Source organism: Vulpes vulpes, chromosome 9 (assembly GCF_048418805.1).
Source record: "Vulpes vulpes isolate BD-2025 chromosome 9, VulVul3, whole genome shotgun sequence".
Classification (NCBI taxonomy): domain Eukaryota; kingdom Metazoa; phylum Chordata; class Mammalia; order Carnivora; family Canidae; genus Vulpes; species Vulpes vulpes.
Window position 1 is genome coordinate 104,395,283 of NC_132788.1, and position 17,322 is coordinate 104,412,604.

General features: G+C 52.9%; 1 protein-coding gene across 2 annotated transcripts; it reads left to right on the plus strand.

Annotated features, from left to right (window-relative positions):
- The first annotated feature begins 2,904 nt into the window (after positions 1–2,904).
- MARCHF2 (membrane associated ring-CH-type finger 2) lies at positions 2,905–15,000 on the plus strand. Of its 2 annotated transcripts, none has more exons than XM_072721612.1 (5): positions 2,905–3,044; positions 6,385–6,612; positions 10,469–10,664; positions 12,187–12,396; positions 14,407–15,000. In XM_072721612.1, the coding sequence occupies exons 2-5, from the start codon at positions 6,437–6,439 to the stop codon at positions 14,563–14,565; spliced, it is 741 nt and encodes a 246-aa protein (XP_072577713.1). In that variant the 5' UTR covers positions 2,905–3,044; positions 6,385–6,436; the 3' UTR covers positions 14,566–15,000. The 2 variants fall into 2 exon arrangements, with proteins under 2 accessions (XP_072577713.1, XP_072577714.1); XM_072721613.1 differs by lacking the exon at positions 2,905–3,044 and adding an exon at positions 3,527–3,656.
- Positions 15,001–17,322: the final 2,322 nt, after the last annotated feature.

Here is a 17,322-nt window from a genome sequence, read left to right on the forward strand (position 1 = left end):
TATACAGAGGGAACATCTGCGAGGCTCAGTGGTTGAGCATCTGCCGTTGGGTCAGGTCATGACCCCAGGGTCCCGGGATCGAGTCCCACGTTGGGCTCCCCTCAGGGAGCCTTCTTCTCCCTCTGCCTGTGTCTCTGCCTCTCTCTCTCTGTGTCTCTCAGGAATAAATAAAATCTTTAAAATACATATAAATAAATAATTTTTATAAAATACTTTATAAATCTATAAAAATATAGATAGTTTGTATATATATATATATACACACACACACACACAAAGTGTGTTCTGGAATGAATGCTGGAGCTTTAAAGGACTTTATAGAAACTTTAAGATTTAGGAATTACATGGTAATATTGGATCAATATTTACCTGCGGATTTTGAAGGTGGTACTGTGAATATGTGGAAGAGAATGCTTATATTTGAGAAATAAACACTGAAACAAAAAAGAAAGAAAAAGAAGTATACACTAAAGGGGCACCTGGCTGGCTCAGTTGGCAGAGCATGCAACTCTTGATTTCACAGGTGTGAGTTCAAGCCCCACATTGGGCGTATGAGAGTACTAAAAAAAATAAGCTCAAGAAAAAGGAAAATTAAAAAAAAAAATTAGGGATGCCTGGGGGCTCAGCTATTGAACGTCTGCCTTAGGCTCAGGGTGTGATCCCCAGACCCGGGATCGAGTCCTGCATCGGGCTTCCCATGGGGAGCCTGCTTCTCCCTCTGCCTGTGTCTCTGCCTCTCTCTTTCTCTGTGCCTCTCATGAATAAATAAAATCTTTAAAAATAAGTTCCCTAGGTGTTCATCTCTTTATTGTTACCAACTGGATACAGAAGTTCCTTTGTTTTATTTTCATTTTTTGAGCTACCTTTACATTTTAATTTTTGTTTTATGATTATATACGATATTTACATGGTTGTAAAGCCAAATATATAAAAAATGTGTTTTTCAAATATTTTATTTGTTTATTCATGAGAGACACATAGAGAGAGGCAGAGATGCAGGCAGAGAGAAGCAGGCTCCATGCAGGGAGCCCGATGTGGGACTCGATCCCAGGGCTCCAGGATCATGCCCTGGGCCGAAGGCAGGCGCTCAACCACTGAGCCACCCAGGCGTCCCACAAAGTGTGTTTTATTATTTTATTTTTAAAAAAGATTTTATTTATTTATTCACGAGAGACACAGAGAGAGAGAGGCAGAGACACAGGCAGAGGGAGAAACAAGGCTCCACGCAGGAAGCCTGACATGGGACTCGACCCCTGGTCCCCAGGATCATGCCCTGGGCCGAAGGCAGCGCTACACAGCTGAGCCACCCGGGCTGCCCCAAAGTGTTTTAAAAAGGCTAACTTGGGGGCACCTGAATGGCCCAGTGGTTAAGCATCTGCCTTTGGCTCAGGTCGTGATCCCAGGGTCCTGGGATTGAGTTCTGCATCAGGCTCCTCACAGGGAGCCTGCTTCTCCCCCTGCCTGTGTCTCTGCCTCTCTCTCTCTCTGTGTCTCTTATGAATAAATAAATAAACCTTCAAGGATGTCTGGGTGGCTCAGTGGTTGAGTGTCTGTCTTTGACCCAGGGCATGATCCCAGGATCCCGGATCGATTCCCACATCGGGCTCCTGGCAGGGAGCCTGCTTCTCCTGCTTCTTCCTCTGCTTATGTCTCTGCTTTTCTCTGTGTCTGTCATGAATAAATAAATAGAAATCTTTAAAAAATAAAAGTCTAACTTGGATCTCTCTCCCCTTCTTCCTATTTCTTCCCTTTAACCTTTTAAACAATCTTATTTCTCTTTTCTTTTTTTAAAAAATATTTATTTATTCACAAGAGACACACAGAGAGAGGCAGAGGGAGAAGCTGGCTCCACGCAGGAAGCCTGTCGCTGGACTCGACCCCTGGTCTCCAGGATCTCGCCCCGGGCCGAAGGCAGTGCTAAACCTCTGAGCCACCCGGGCTGCCCATGCTTTCTCTTTTCACTTTTGAAAAATAAAGTTAGTACAACACAACAGAATGTAACCGAGGTAATCAAACTGCTCTATATACTCCATAAAGGCACGGCAGGAGGGGAAAGGAGTACTGAGGCACGTCTCCATCCTACCTCAGGATCTTTGCATGTGCCTGAATTCTCTGCCTGGGATTCTTCTCCCCTCTTTTCTCTTCATTCACTTCTGCTCTGTCTTAGTTATCAACTCATTTGCTTCTCCCTCGAGGAAGTATTTTTGGACTTTTCAAATTATACCATGATGTGCCCCTCCTCTCACTTGCTACAATTTATTACTTTTGTAATTAATAATTAATTACACAATTGCTTAACTCCCTAAATAAAGATCCACGAAGGCAACAATATTTGTCTCACCCAGCCTGGTGTCTCCAGAGCCTAGGACAGTGCCTGGCTCATAACAGGCCCTCTTATTGATGTTTATTACACCTGGTGAATGAAACTGTTACATGAATAAGTGAATGATGAATAAATGACATTGGCTTTAGGCTCTTCCATGGTCCCCTAACCTTTCTAGGCTGCTGTTTCCCTCTGTAAAGTGTGCTCATTCGGTTCCTCTCTCTCTCCCTCCCAGGATTAAGGAGAAGCCTAAGGGAGGTGATGAACACTTGCAAATCCTTTTGCGGGTGTCACGTTCAAAGCTGTAACGGTTTTATTTAGGAGCTAGCGCTGGTCGCCGGCAGGTGGCGCCGCCAACCCCGCTCGTGTCCCCCGCCGGGATGGGGCGGGGTCAGGGCTGGGGGTGGAGCCGGGGCTGGGGGCGGAGCCAGGACGCGGCGGGGGCGGAGCCAGCAGCTGCGGCGCCGCGGGGCCTGTGCGGCCCAGGACGTCCCCGTCGCCTCTGGCCCCGCCTCCCAGGGCGGGACGTGCGCGGGGATTGGCTGGCGTGGGCGAGAGGCGGTTGCCATTGGGCCGTGGCCCCGTCGGCTCGGCGGGCGGTGTCCGGACGCAGGTGCCGGCCGGAGCGGAGCTAGCGGCGCTGACGGGACCGGCCGGGCCGGGACCGGGGCCGGGGCTAGCGGAGGGGCCTGCGCGGCCGCCCGGCCCGGCCGCGGGTCAGGTAGGCACAGGCGGGCGGGCGGGGTGCGGGGGAGCGGGTCCGCGGGCCGGCCCCGGGTTCGAGGCCCGCGCCCGGCTCCCCGGCGGGACGGTCAGCCTCAGACCCTCGGCCTCAGCCTGCCCCGGAGCGAGGGGATCGCACTTCCCGTCCTGAGGCCGGCGGGAGGCTCCCGAGGCCCCGCACACAGTAGGTGCCTCTCGAGCCTCGCTTTCCCGGTCTGTGAAACCGGGTCACCCCAGCGCCAGCGTAAGGGGGCTCGTTGGGAGAATTCAGAAGGCGGCGGACGGGGAAAGACCCCTGCACACAGTAGGCTGCCATCCTCCTTCCCGGTGCAGTACCCACTGCAAGGACCCCAGGCACTGTCTGCAGAGGACTTGCTCAGCCGAGTGCCTGGCTCTTAGTGGGTGCTCCAGAATTTATAGGGTTAGCTCATTTAATCCTCTAGGGACCATAATAGGTGGAAGTACTAGAAATGTTCCCTGTTGTGCGGATGAAGAAATTGAGGCTCAGAGAAGTCTCTTCCCTTGGGGCCATACAGCCAAGGAGAGCAGAGCGGGGCTCTAACCTGGCCTCCTCCAATGCAGGGCCGTGCAAGGACTGAAGGACACACAGGTGAGTGTGTGTCCTCTCTCTGGTGAGTGGAGAGGAATGAATGCGTTTCACAGGCTCCGCATTTCTTCTAAAAACCATGGCATTTACTGAGCACTTACTGAGTGCGGGGCACCAAGCTCTCCAGCAGCTCTGTAAGCTGATGATCGTAGTCCTAAGAAGAGCTAGTTTTCACTGACTTCCTAATAATTATAGGTGAATGAGGTGGGTATTGTTATGGCCTCCATTTTACAGACGAGAAAACTGAGGCCCGGAAAGTGAAGCAGTTTGCCCAGATCCCACACCATTAGGGCCCTCTGACTCCTCTTTGTTTAGTTTCTTGCCTTCAGGAAAAGGGGACTGGGCAGGTTGCATTGGCCCAGGAAGGGGTGGGGGGTTAGATAAGGACAAGCTTTGCCGGAAGAAGTGAGCCTGGAGGTTCTTTCTCAAGAAGCCCTTCAGCAGACACAGTCCACCAGCTCCATCAACTTATTTGACAAAAGAGAAGGACGAGGCCCAGAGATGCAAAGTGGCTTGTCCCAGGACACACAGAATCGTGACAGAGTCAAGACTTAAAAGAACCCAGGTCTTTTGAGTCCCAGACCCAGTCACTGGACTAAGTTCAAATCTTGGTACTGTTCCTTCTTAGCTGTGTGATCTTGAGCGAGTAGCTGCCCCTCTCGGAGCCCCAGTCTCCCTACTTGTCAGACAAGGGTAATTATTGGACGTATGTCATAGATTTGTTGTGAGGACTCCGTGATATCTAGTCCCCCAGGCACTGGGCCAAGTTTGCTTGAGGCATTGGCTCACCCTCCCAGCCCAGCCGCCCCAGAACTGAGTCTGGCCTTGAGTTTGGCCCCTTCCAAGCCCAGGCCTCTGTGGTTTGCACAAACCTCTAGCCTCTAGACATCTCTGATTCCCACCACAGGCCCTGGCCGACCAAGGTATGGGAGTCAGGAGGGTTCTTCCCCCCATCCCTTGCTCTTACACGGAGTCGGAGCTGAGAGATTAATGTGGCAACTCTGTGCCCAACACAGGGCAGGTGCCAGGGACAGTGGAGTGCATGTCCCACCCAGTCCCTCCTTCCCAGAGGTCACTGAAGGGGAAGTAATAACAGCTCTCCAGGGAGGGGCACATACCATGAGCGCAGTAATGTGGACACCAGTGGTACTTTGGCCGGGGTGGCCATAGAAGACCTCTCCAGGGAGGTGATCTTTGAAGGGGACACTTATGGCAACTGTTTAGAGTTCAGTGCACTTCTCAGTACCCAGCGTGTGGTGGGTCCTTAATGAGCTGTAGCTGCTGTCATAGTCCTGGTGATTTTCAGGTCTTGCATCAGCAGATCTGAGGAGTCCCCGACCCCTCCCCTAGTAACAGAAATGGCAAAACTCAATATACAGGAGCTGTGATGATTTTTACAGTGCTCGATTACTTGCAGGAATGTAAAGGCCGATGCTTAGAGGGGTGGGAAGAATGGATTCCCCTCTGTGTGCATTTTCTTGGAGAGTCCAGAGGCTTCCTTGTTGACCTTCCTTGTTGAGCCGGAAGTTCTGGTTGTAGGCACTCGGGAGGGACAGCAGCATATACAACCCCCGACGCTGCCCTGAGGATGTTATCTGGGCCATGCAGTCTTCCTCCCTGCTCCTTCTGCCTCTGGGCTGATATTTGCATATCTGGCTGGCCGAGGCCCAACTCTGGAGGCTCAGAAGGGCACAGTGGGCCAGGAGGAGGGCTTCTGGCTCAGCCGTTCTGGGGGTGCTGATCTATTGGCAGGTGGCCTTGGTGCAAACGAGTTAGTCAATCACTTAGGCTGGCTTTTCCCTGGCTCTCTTGGGGCTCAGCTTTGGCCGGCAGGGGTTGGGCAAAAAGCTGACTAGGGGGTGTGACTTGGCCTGAGTATTTGTGGTGTCTCTGGACCACAGCTCCTAGCGACAGAGGCCTGGGGATAAGACGAGTTCAGCCCAGGGGCCCTAAGCCCCAGGTTTCCTGTATTGCCTGTTACTTCCAGGAAATTCTCAGGGGAAACACACAAAGTCTCACTGGCTCCTTCTGGGATGGGGCTGAAAGCTGCCAAAGACTCCTTTGGCGAGGTGGACTCTAGGATGGGGGAACAATACTGCTGAAGCCCCCCGACCTGGAGCAGACTTGAGATGGCTGCCTAAGTCTTCAGCCGTCTGCTACTGCTTCTCTTTGAGGACCCAGGCCTGGCTTGGAGCAGCTACTCCAGGAGGAGTCCTCCCCAGCCTCAGCCATTTTCCTGATGGCCTGAGGTGACAAGGAGGTATCAGGTGATGCCCCATCCTGGTCTGTTTGGCCAGGTTTCTAGCTCAGTTCTGTCTGAATCAAAGGCAGGTTCACATGTTCTGATCCCAGCCCCAGAAATCCACCCACGGAGAACAAGCGTCTACATGGCTGGCAGGCATGGTTCTAGCCCAGGGAAGCCCCAAGCACAGGGCCTGCCACACAGCAGGCACTCAGTAACTGTTTGGGCCCCTTACTGTGTCTAGAGAGGTGATGTTGGGGGTGGCCTACGAGCCTTGAGGGCTGGACCTTGCTGACCTCTCTCAGGAGCATTAGAGATAATATAACCAAGCCCCTACTGTGCACCAGCCCTGGGCTGAGTTACAGGTGACATCTCATTGAATCCCCCCAGTCCCCTACAGACTGGGCAAACAAGTCTCAGCTGGATTGATACCCCGGTGGGTGTTTGGCTCGATAATCTTGCCTTTAATCCCTGCTGGTCTCTCCCCAGGCTCCTGGGACCATGGGCCTCAGGCCCTGAGGACACTGGGCTCCTTGTGGCCATGACGACGGGTGACTGCTGTCACCTCCCTGGCTCCCTGTGTGACTGCTCTGGCAGCCCCGTCTTCTCCAAGGTCGTGGAGGCCACTGGCCTCGGGCCACCCCAGTACGTGGCACAGGTGACTTCAAGGGATGGCCGGCTCCTCTCAACTGTCATCCGAGCCTTGGACACGTCAAGGTGAGTGGCGACCAAGCAGGTGTCTTTGCCTTCGCTCACTTTTGTCTCGGGGCCAAGTAATTGGTCAGCAATCCAATCATCTAGAGGGACCAGGTGGGCAAATAAACCCGAGAAAGGAGCCCTCATCATACCTGCCGGGCAGAAACAGAGGCCCTGGCTGGTCAGGTCTGGTTCTTCAGGAAAGCGGAAATTCCAGATTGGCAGGTGAAATCTGAAGATTAGGTGTTGGGCAGTAGCTCATATTTTGGAGAGGCATTATAAGGAAGTGGTTTGTAGTGCAGGCTATGGATTCACAGCCCCTGGGCTCAAATTCTGCCTCTGTGACCTGTGACAAGTTACTTTACCCTCGTCTCTCAGAGATGGGGACACCTTCCTCATTACACTGTTATGAGAGTACCTTGCCTTAGTCCACATATGGTGTCTGCCCTCGGGTTTGCCACCCTATGTGCATTTTTTTTTTTTAAGATTTTATTTATTTATTCGTGAGAGACACAGAGAGTCAGAGACACAGGCAGAGGGAGAAGCAGGCTCCTTAGAGGGAGAAGCAGGCTCCATGCAGGGAGCCCGATGTGGGACGTGATCCCGGGACTCCAGGATCACGCCCTGAGCCAAAGGCAGATGCTCAACTGCTGAGCCACCCAGGCGTCCCTCACCCTATGTGCATTTGATAAAATATTTAAGACCTGGTGCCAGCCATCCAGACGCTGCCCTTGCCTGGTTTGCCAATTTATCATTTCTTTCTTTCTTTCTTTCTTTCTTTCTTTCTTTCTTTCTTTCTTTCATTCAAGATTTTATTTATTTATTCATGAGAGACACAGAGAGAGAGGCAGTGACATAGGCAGAGAGATAAGCGGTGCCCTTCGGGGAGCCCAGTGTGATCACGACCTGAGCCAAAGGCAGATGTTAACCACTGAACCACCAAGGTGCCCTATTTGTCATTGTTTTCAAGGAAAAGAGTTTTGTTTTAAAATTTTTATTTGTTTGAGAGAGAGAGAGAGAGGGATCCCTGGGTGGCGCAGCGGTTTGGCGCCTGCCTTTGGCCCAGGGCGCGATCCTGGAGACCCGGGATCCAATCCCACGTCGGGCTCCCAGTGCATGGAGCCTGCTTCTCCCTCCTCCTGTGTCTCTGCCTCTCTCTCTCTATGTCTATCATAAATAAATAAATCTTTAAAAAAAAAATCAGAGGGGAGAAGCCATGAACAAAGAAGCCAAGGGGCAGATCAAGAGGGCTATGGTCTCATGGGCATCCCCCAACGTGGGACTCGATCCCAGGACTCCAGGATCATGCCCTGGGCCAAAGGCAGGCGCCAAACCACTGGGCCACCCAGGGATCCCCTGATTTTTTTTTTTTAATTCACCTCTTTTTTTTTAGATTTTATTTATTTATTAATGAGAGACACACACGGAGAGAGAGAGAGACAGAGACAGAGACACAGGCAGAGGGAGAAGCAGGCTCCATGCAGGGAGCCTGACTGTGGGACTCGATCCAGGGTCTCCAGGACCACGCCCCAGGCTGTAGGCCACGCTAAACCGCTGCGTCACTGGGGCTGCCCTGATTTTTTTTTTAATTAAAGATTTTTAGTTTTATTTATTTATTCATGAGAGACACAGAGAGAGAGAGGGAGAGACACAGGCAGAGAGAGAAGCAGGCTCCATGCAGGGAGCCCAATGTGGGAACCGATTCTGGGACTCTAGGATCACACCCTGAACCAAAGGCAGACGCTCAACCGCTGAGCCACCCAGGCGTGGCTCAGCCCTCTACCCAACGTGGGCTCAAACTCATGACTCTGATTTCAACAGTCACAGGCTCCACTGACTGAGCCACCCAGGTACTCCTCCCCTCTGATTTTTGATATAACTCGTCCCAAACCTGCCCAGGCTGAGGACCAGGGCAGAGCCACCCTCCCAGAGAGAAGGCTGCTGTTTGTCCAGAGGGTTCTCATCCTCTTGAGCCTTTGGCGTTCTGCCCACCAGCTGATGAACGAGCCCAGGCCCTTCTCAAAGCTTCCCAGAGCATTGCTGCACCCCCGGCCCTTCCTCATGGCCTTCCCCTGCTGCCTCTTCCACCTGGCTTCTTTCTGCTTCCTGGTTCACACTCTCCCTTCTCTCTGCCCTTGGAGTGTGCCCTGGGCAGCCGCCCTGAGGATCCCCCACCCCCTAGCCCATTTCCTCCTCCTCTGTGTCATTTGTGTTACTTTCCTGCCAGGATTTCATGAGCGAGGCCCACTGCTCTTGTCCTGCCATGTGGAACAGGCAGTGTAGCATAGCCACTCAGGGGACATGGGCCCTGGAGCAAGATGTCCTGGGCTCACATCCCAGCTTCACGGGCTACTAGTTATGTGAGTTCACACAAACGGGGTCTCCCACCCCTTGGTGCCTCAGTTTCTCCATATATAAAAGGAGAGCAAAATAGCACCTTCTTCACAGGTTCCATGTGAGAATAACAGATTCTGTGCTGCAGTCAGAATAGTGCATGGTCCATAGTAAGTGCTCAGTAAGAAATCAGGTTTGCTTTTGTTTTGTTTACTCTCAAGTAGGGTTCCCTGGGACAGGCCCCAGACTGACATGGCTCTTCCTCAAGGTTCTCATCCCTTGCACTTCCTGGGATCAGCTTTCAGAGCAGGGATTCCTTTCCTGTTAACTCTGGGCAGGGGCAGTGTGGGATCAGGGTGGAGCCGGGTGCAGCCTTTTGACATCGCAGGGGCCAGCAGCATCCCCAGCACAGGATTGAGGAGAAAGTAGCCATGAGGGATCCGCTCATGGTTTTGGCTTCAAAGCAGCCAGGCTCTGCCCCACAGCACGGGACACCGAGGAGAGGAGAGAGAACCGTTTCAGAAGGGAAATTGGTGTTATCTGGGAAACGGCCCTCCTGCTCCACCTCCTTCGTGTGTTCCTGCAGTCTATTCTCCGGGCAGAAATGTCTGGAAAACAATGACTCATCTGCTGGACAGCCTCTGCACCCACCAAGGCCACACCTCTCACAGCCCTGAGCTGCCCCAGGAAGGACCCGGTATCCCCAGAGATCAGGCTGGGGCTGAGACTTCCCTGAAGTGGCTTCCTGTGGATGCTTGTTGTGTCTGTCTTCTGAGCCTAACTAGAACACAGGAGCAGGGGACCTACTCTCCCTGGATGCACAGGCTTCTCAGGTAGCATGGCCTTCAGGTGTGGCTAGATCCAGAGCCTTTGATGATGTCCTTGAGAATTTGTCTTTCCCTGTTGCTTGGCCCTGCTTTCCTCTGTTTGGCACCATTCACAGACTCCATGTGGGGACCAGACTGCTGCCAACAGCTCCAGACTTACATCATCCTTGCTGACTATAGTTCTCGTTCTGGAGTTTAGGGGCAAACAAACAGGAAAAAAACAAAAAAAAAAAAAAAAAAAAAAAAGAGAGAATTTCAGGAATTAATTCCCAGGTACTCTGATTGCTTCACACATGCCTTTCCCTGAATCAGTCCCAGTGACCAGGGGTGGGTGGTGTTCAGTCCGGCCTGAGGTCATCAGGGCTGCTGAGAGCGCTGCTCCAGGCCTTGGGGACCAAGAGTTGAGAGTGGGTTGGTTGCCCAGGACAATGAGGGGAGTATTGCAGGAAAGGGAGGAGTGGATGCTGGATGGGTGGCGGGTATAAGAGATGCTCGCCTGGGCCTCAAAGATGTGCCACAGGAACCCTGGGGAGAGGGCATGTTGCTCTACTTTTGGGAATTTGGGAAAGCTTTACAAAGGAAAGGATGTTTGGAGCTGGGCATTGAAGGATGAGTAGGAGTCTGCCAAGTGGCAGCCTAGGGGCAGCGCAGAGCTTATGAAGCGGGTACAGGCAGAAGCCTGGATGGTTGCTCATGTGCCCTATCTCTGTGTCTAGCGACGGTCCTTTCTGTCGGATCTGCCATGAGGGAGCAAATGGGGAGAGCTTGCTTTCTCCATGTGGCTGCACGGGCACACTGGGTGCCGTGCACCAGAGCTGTCTGGAGAGGTGGCTTTCCTCATCCAACACCAGCTACTGTGAGCTGTGCCACACGGAGTTTGCAGTGGAGAAGCGGCCCCGGCCCCTCACAGAGGTATGCTTGGGAGCCTGGGCTTGGAGTGGGCGGAGGGGAGGCAGGCTGGGGCTGGAGGCGGAGTTTGCACTCTCTAGGGCAGACCTCCGGCTTCCCCCCATGGAAGATTCTGCTGATGGGGCTGGGGACCCACACCTGACAGACCTGGTGCCCCCTCCCCGTTTGGTCACCCCTGAAGCCGAGACCTGAAAAACGAGGAGCTGGCAATGCCAAGGGCCCCAACCTGGGGAAGGGCACAATAAGTGCAAAGGCCCTGAGGCCAGGAAGAGTTTGGTGTTCTTGATGAAGCCTGGGTGGCTGGGGTGGAGCGAGTTACAGGAGGAAGAGGGTGGCCCAGAGGAGGCGGTGGCAGCTGTTCTGGGCTTTGTGGGCTGTGCCCAGGAGCTTAGACTTTAGTCTGAGCATGATGGGTCGGGACTGAGATGAGCATTCCCAGGCGTGGTGGCTACCACACTGCTCCCCGAGCACTGCTGGCAGCATGGATGCCCTCCAGACTCCCCCAGGCTTGGCTTCAAAGGGGCCAGCCAAGCGCTCCCCAGTGATGTCGCTGGGTGGAGAGGTGGGCAAGCTTCTGGAAAGGCCCCTGTTGTGCCTGGAGCCTGGGCTTTTTTTTTTTTTTTTTAAGATTTTATTTATTTATTCATGAGAATACACAGAGAGGAGAGAGAGAGGGGCAGAGACACAGGCAGAGGGAGAAGCAGGCTCCATACAGGGAGCCTGATGTGGGAATCCATCCTGGGTCTCAGGATCACGCCCTGGGCTGAAGGCGGCGCTAAACCACTGAGCCACCAGGGCTGCCCTGGAGCCTGGGCTTTTAGGAGAACGGTAGATGGGAGAGGCAGCCCCTGCCTGCACCCCTCACCCTCCAGCTGCATGGGCCTCCCCCGCTGCTGTACCTTGTCCGAACACATGCACCCATATCAGGGCCCCACATATGCTGTTCTGCAGCGTGGGGTGCAGCCTTCCCCGTTCTTCACGTGGCTGCTTCTGCTCATTCGGTTCAGGTCACTGTCACCTGCCCAGCGAGGCCATTCCCTCCCTGACCATCCACCCTATTTCATCCCTCTTGCCCTAGCATGGGAGCTCTGGGAGGGCAGGGACCCTTCTGTTCCTTTTTGCCCATTTCTCTTGCCCCTTTGTCTGTGGTGGGCAGCGTAACACAGCAGCCACGGACCCACAGGCCCTGCGGCAAGACCCCCTGGGTTCAAATTCTGGCTCTGCAGATGACTAGTTGTGTGAGTTTGCACAAATGAGTCAGTCTGTGCCCTCGGTTTCCCCCATCTGTACAATGGGGGCACTTAGTGGGGCCTGTGAGCTCATTGTAGGTTCAATAAGTATATGAAGGAAGGAAAGGACAGAGGGGGTGGCTGGCAGGAGGCTGGTCCTGCAGGGCCCGCCAATCAAGATGGGCATCTGTGGACGGAGGCGCCAGGCTTGGTGGTTCTGCACCCCATCCCCAGGCCCCAGGCTCATGGGAGGGAGGTATGAAGCCCACCTCAGCAGTTCCTCCCCCACCCCGCAGTGGCTGAAGGACCCGGGGCCTCGGACAGAGAAGCGGACGCTGTGCTGTGACATGGTATGCTTCCTGTTCATCACGCCACTGGCTGCCATCTCGGGCTGGCTGTGCCTGCGCGGGGCCCAGGACCACCTTCGGCTCCACAGCCGGCTTGAGGCTGTGGGGCTCATCGCACTCACCATTGCCCTGTTCACCATCTACGTCCTCTGGACGCTGGTGAGTGGCTGCCAGCTGGAGGCATCTGGGGGTCTCTGGTTCAGAGCAGGCAGGCCAGGGGTTTGGGCAAAGGCTTAGGAGCCTCCCTCCCTGCCTCTGCTTCTGCCTGGGTGGAAGCAATTCTCGGCATCTCATGGAGCTCCGGATTCTGAGCCCAACCAGGGTCGAGGGAAACCGTCAGTCAGATGTGAGCCTTGGCTCCCAGGATACGAGGGTACCTGTTGGCGGAGTTGAGTGTAGAGTCTGTCTGCCATCCACAAGCCCAGCAAGACCAGCTGGGATCAGGGAGAGGGAGGGTGGGAGGGCGGGAGGAAGAGAAAGAGACGAGAAGACTGGGAGAGAAGGAGCAGGAGGATGAGAGAGACAGGCAGACAGGAAGCTGAAGAGATGGAGAGGGAAGGCCTCTGGGATTGACTGGGGCCCAACTGGCGGGTGTGGTTCAGGCTTCTGGCAGCCATTGGAACCCTCGCCCAGAGAGGAGCACCCCCAGCCTCACCTCTTAGGTATAATCCCTGTTGTCTAGGTACGAGAATGTTCTCTCCTCAAAAAGTATTGGCATCCACTAGTGTTTTTTTTTCTTTAATGCAAACAGCATAAAACCATAGGTACTGCTTCATAGTCTGTTTGCTTTCACTCTGCTAATGTCCTTTAAAGAAAAAGGCAGCCACCCAACAGTCATTCATGGTCTGGATGTACCATATTTATTTAACTAATCCCTTTTGATGGGCACTGGGATTCTTTCCAATGTGGCTTTTCTTCTCCTTCCTTCCTTCCTTTCTTCCTTTTTTTTTTTCCTGTTACAAACAGTGCTTTGAGTACCACCTGTGCAAATGCTTCTTGGAACGTGTTTGATCAAAGACTATGAACCATTGACATTGGTTAAAAAAAATTTTTTTTAAGGATTTTATTTATTCTTGACAGAGAGGCAGAGACATAGGCAAGAGGAGAAGCAGGCTCCCTGTGGGGAGCCTGATGTGGGACTTGATCCCAGGACCCCGGGGTCATGCCCTGAGCCAAAAGCAGATGCTCAACCGCTGAGCCACCCAGGCATTCCTCCCACCCCACCACCAAATTGTTTTTATAGAGTTTATTAGGGCAGTTTCAGGCTCAGAGCAAAATTGAACAGAAGATAAAGAGAGCTCTCAGGATATCCTCCCCATACCCAGCCTCCTCCATTAGCAGCGTGGCGCAAGAGGGGCGCCTTCGTTACAATAGACATTTTACACTGACACATTATTATCATCCCAAGCCCCTGGTTTACACTGGGGTCCAGACTTGGTGCTGTACATTCTAGGGGGTTTGGACAGATAGATAATGAACGTATCCAGCATTATGGTGTCACACAGAGTAGTTCCACTGCCCTAAGAATCCTCTGTGCTCTCTTCATCCCTGCCTCCCCCCAATCCCTGGCACCAGTGATCCTTGTATTGTCTGTCTTCATAGTTTCATCTTTACAGCATGTCAGGGAGTTGGAACCCTACAGTTTGTAACCTTTCAGACTGGGTCCTTTCACTTAGTAACATGCATTGGATGTCCTTCCATGTCTTTTCATGGCTGGAGAGCTCATTTCTTTTTTAGTGACAAGTACTATTCCCTTGTCTGGATGTCCCACAGTTTGTCCACTCACCTACTGAAGGACATCTTCATGGTGGCTTCTGAGTTTTGGCAAGTCTCTAGCCTACTGACAGACAGTGAAGCCTCTTGGAAGGGTCCAAGAGGCTGTAGCATTTCAGTCCCATCCTGAGAGAAACAGAAAGGGAGCTCCTTGCTCCCTGCTGCAGACTCCTTCACTCTGCAGGGTCCCGAGTGCTGTTGGGTGGCTTTCCTGGGAGAGTGAATGGGTGTATGTACATGGTCTGTGTGAGAAATGTCTGAACACCCTCTGCTTCTGGAGGCATGAACCTGGCCCGGGTTTGGGCCACAACAGGTGCCACATGGGCTCAGGTTCCCTCCTGAGGGGGTAGAGACCAGCCGGCTAGTCTTCCTACCCACCCCCATGCTGCCCTGCAGGTCTCCTTCCGCTACCACTGCCAGCTGTACTCCGAGTGGAGAAGGACCAACCAGAAAGTACGCCTGAAGATCCGGGATGCAGATGGCTCTGAGGGCACCCAGCACTCCTCCCTGGCAGCTGGACTCCTGAAGAAGGTGGCAGAGGAGACCCCCGTGTGAAGGCCAGCGTAGCAGGGCCAGAGGCACCTGGCAATGCCCTGGTATTTGGAAGGACAAAACTGCCCGACCCTTCCTGCACGGCCAGAATGCTTTTTAGGCAAAGAGACACCAAGCGGAGCTGATTCTGTGATTCCCATGTGAAGATATTTTCCACTTGTTTTGCACACTGTTGTACACGAGGACAGATGGACATGGTCCTGAGCTTTGGACAGAGCAGGCACCCTGATCTCGTTCTGAGGTCCACCCGGCCCCTGGGGGCCAGCAGCCACGGCCATAGGTGAACCAGGGCGCCCATGGGGCTGGGAGGTTCTGCAAGCTTCTTGCGCTTCTCTGCACCTGGCAGGCTCGCTTTCCTGGCACCCTTGACTTTATAAAGTTGCACTGCGTTTCAAAAACCCACCCCGAATGAATAAAAGGAGCCCTTGCTGGACCAAACGGACTTGTTAGTTACATTTCTGAACCGAGGCCTCAGAGTGAGGCGCCTGAGACCTGACGGGAGTCAAGTTAAAAAAACAAAACAACAACCACCCAACCCTCAGCTGGTTTTGAGGGACCTGTGGCACAAGACAGGAAGAAGCAAAGCCCGAGTTTTCGAGCAAAGAGCAGGTGGCAGGGCAATATAATAAACGATTTCAAGTAAACACACGAAAGAAGAACGGTTTCCATTTACTTTGCACCTGGAGTAGGCCAGATATCCTGCTGGGCCCTCTGCCCTCCTAATCACTAATGTCCCTCCTTATTGAGGATTACCTGGTTCTGAGCCTTCACAGGTGTCCTCCCTCTGTTCATCCTCAGTCACAGGAAGGGCTGTTAGCTCCATTTTACAGAGGAGACTGAGGCTCAGAACAGGGAAGCCTTTGTCTCTAGGAAGCAGAGTTTTGGGTTGACCCCCCAATCCACATGGCCTCAGTACTGAGCTCTGTCCCCTTCCAGGAGGCCTCAGGAAAAGAAGCAGAATATGGTCATGCTAGCAACAGCATCTATTTCTTGAGCTCCTTCTGAGCTTTGTGCATGTGAGGGTCCCCTGCACTGGGCCACAGTCACTACTCAGAGCAGATCCAAAAGAGGGGCTCTGGGGTTCTCTTGTTAATCCCGTTTGCAGGTGAGCAAACAGAGGCTCAGAACAGTGGGGGATGCTAGGCCCATCTCCAGTGGGCCTAGCACAGGGTCTTGTATGTTCTTTTCTGCATGGATGCCCATCTGGTATGTGGCTCACCTAGAGAGAGAGAAAATGCCTTTCTGCCCTGGATGAAGAACAAGGGGAAGCCAGCCTGGCCACGGGGTGGAGGGACAGCTGAGAGTCAAGGCCTGGAGTCTGGGACCCATGTGGCCTGTGGGAGGAGCAGCATGGCAGATGAACCATGCTTGGAGCCCCGTGACCAAGGGGCAGAGGGGCAGGAGAGAGGCAGCTGGGAAGATGAGCAGACCTCTATGGGCTTCTGGTGGTCTGTAGAACAAGATCATACCCAGGGGCCTCAGCTCGGCTGGTGTTCAGGGCCCTTCTTACCCTCTGTGGCTTTTTACGCTACACAGACCTGGCACCTTTCTCTCTGGGGCCAACTTTGGAATGTATCCCTGGCGACATTGTAGAGGCCCCGGGATGTGCCATCATGAAAAGAGAAAGGTTTTTCCTCTGCAAATCTCTTTTAACATTTTTTTTTTTTTTTACTTTTTAAAAGATTTTATTTATTCACGAGAGACACACAGAGAGAGGCAGAGACACAGGCAGAGGGAGAAGCAGGCTCCTTGTGGGGAGCCTGATGTGGGACTCGATCCCAGGACCCTGAGATCATGACCTGAGCTGAAACCTGGAGCTGGACACTTAACCGAGGCCCTCTTCTAACACTTTTAATTACAGTGAGGAGAAAGTTGTAGGTTGGTGTGAGGCAGTCTTTAGTGCCCCTTAACCCTAGCAAAAGAGAGAGCAAGACTTTTTTTTTTTAATTTTTTTTTATTTATGATAGTCACACACAGAGAGAGAGGCAGAGACATAGGCAGAGGGAGAAACTGGATTTCCACTTTAATAGCATCATCCTCTTATTTTTTACAGTAAGCTATAGCAAGTTTCCAAAATGTACTGTGATGTAAAGCAAAATATAAAAACTTATTTCTTTAAAGGAAAAAAAAGTGTGTCAATTAAAGGACAGTGTGGTGAAAATCATAGTTTGGGAGACGGCAAAACCCAGGAATGTGGGCAGTGTTAAGGCAATCAGCCCATAGGAGCCTAGCCTGGAAGACTTTGTCTCCTCAACCAGGGCCTGCCTTGTCCCTGATTTCTGGTCACAGTCACTCTTGAAGGGACTGTCTTGGAGAGACAGGTGGCTTCTTGTCTCTGCTGTTTTGCATTTGGACTCATCTCCCTCATGCCAAGACCGGCGTGGCCTCTTCCATCATCTCTGAGCCTTCCTGAGCAAGGGAATTCAGAGGTCAGTGAGGCTCCTTCTGCCCTCAGAGATCCCTCCAGTCTAGGAGGGGTCTAAGGGAGAGGAAGGCAAGCTTAGATACCAGTGCAGCCCCAGGAGAAGAGCTGGTGTGTACAGGGGATTTTAGTAGAGCAGAAGTGGTGTAGTAGGAGGAAGGCCTTGAAGATGGTTGATAGAAGGGATTTCTAGGAGATGGGTAAATTTGAGGAATACATGGGAATGGGGCCTGGTCTCCGTGTCAGGCTGGGCTACTGGATTTCCTCTCTGGGCCTGGAATTCTCAGCCAGGATCAGAATCACCAGGCCAAATCAAGCAGCTGGGAGGGTGTGGCAGA

Coding starts and splice junctions, on each gene's coding strand:
- MARCHF2 (XM_072721612.1), top strand. CDS start 6,437: ATGACGACGGGTGACTGCTGTCACCTCCCTGGCTCCCTGTGTGACTGC. Junction 10,665..12,186: donor GGCCCCGGCCCCTCACAGAG/GTATGCTTGGGA, acceptor CCCACCCCGCAG/TGGCTGAAGGACCCGGGGCC. Junction 12,397..14,406: donor TCTACGTCCTCTGGACGCTG/GTGAGTGGCTGC, acceptor GCTGCCCTGCAG/GTCTCCTTCCGCTACCACTG.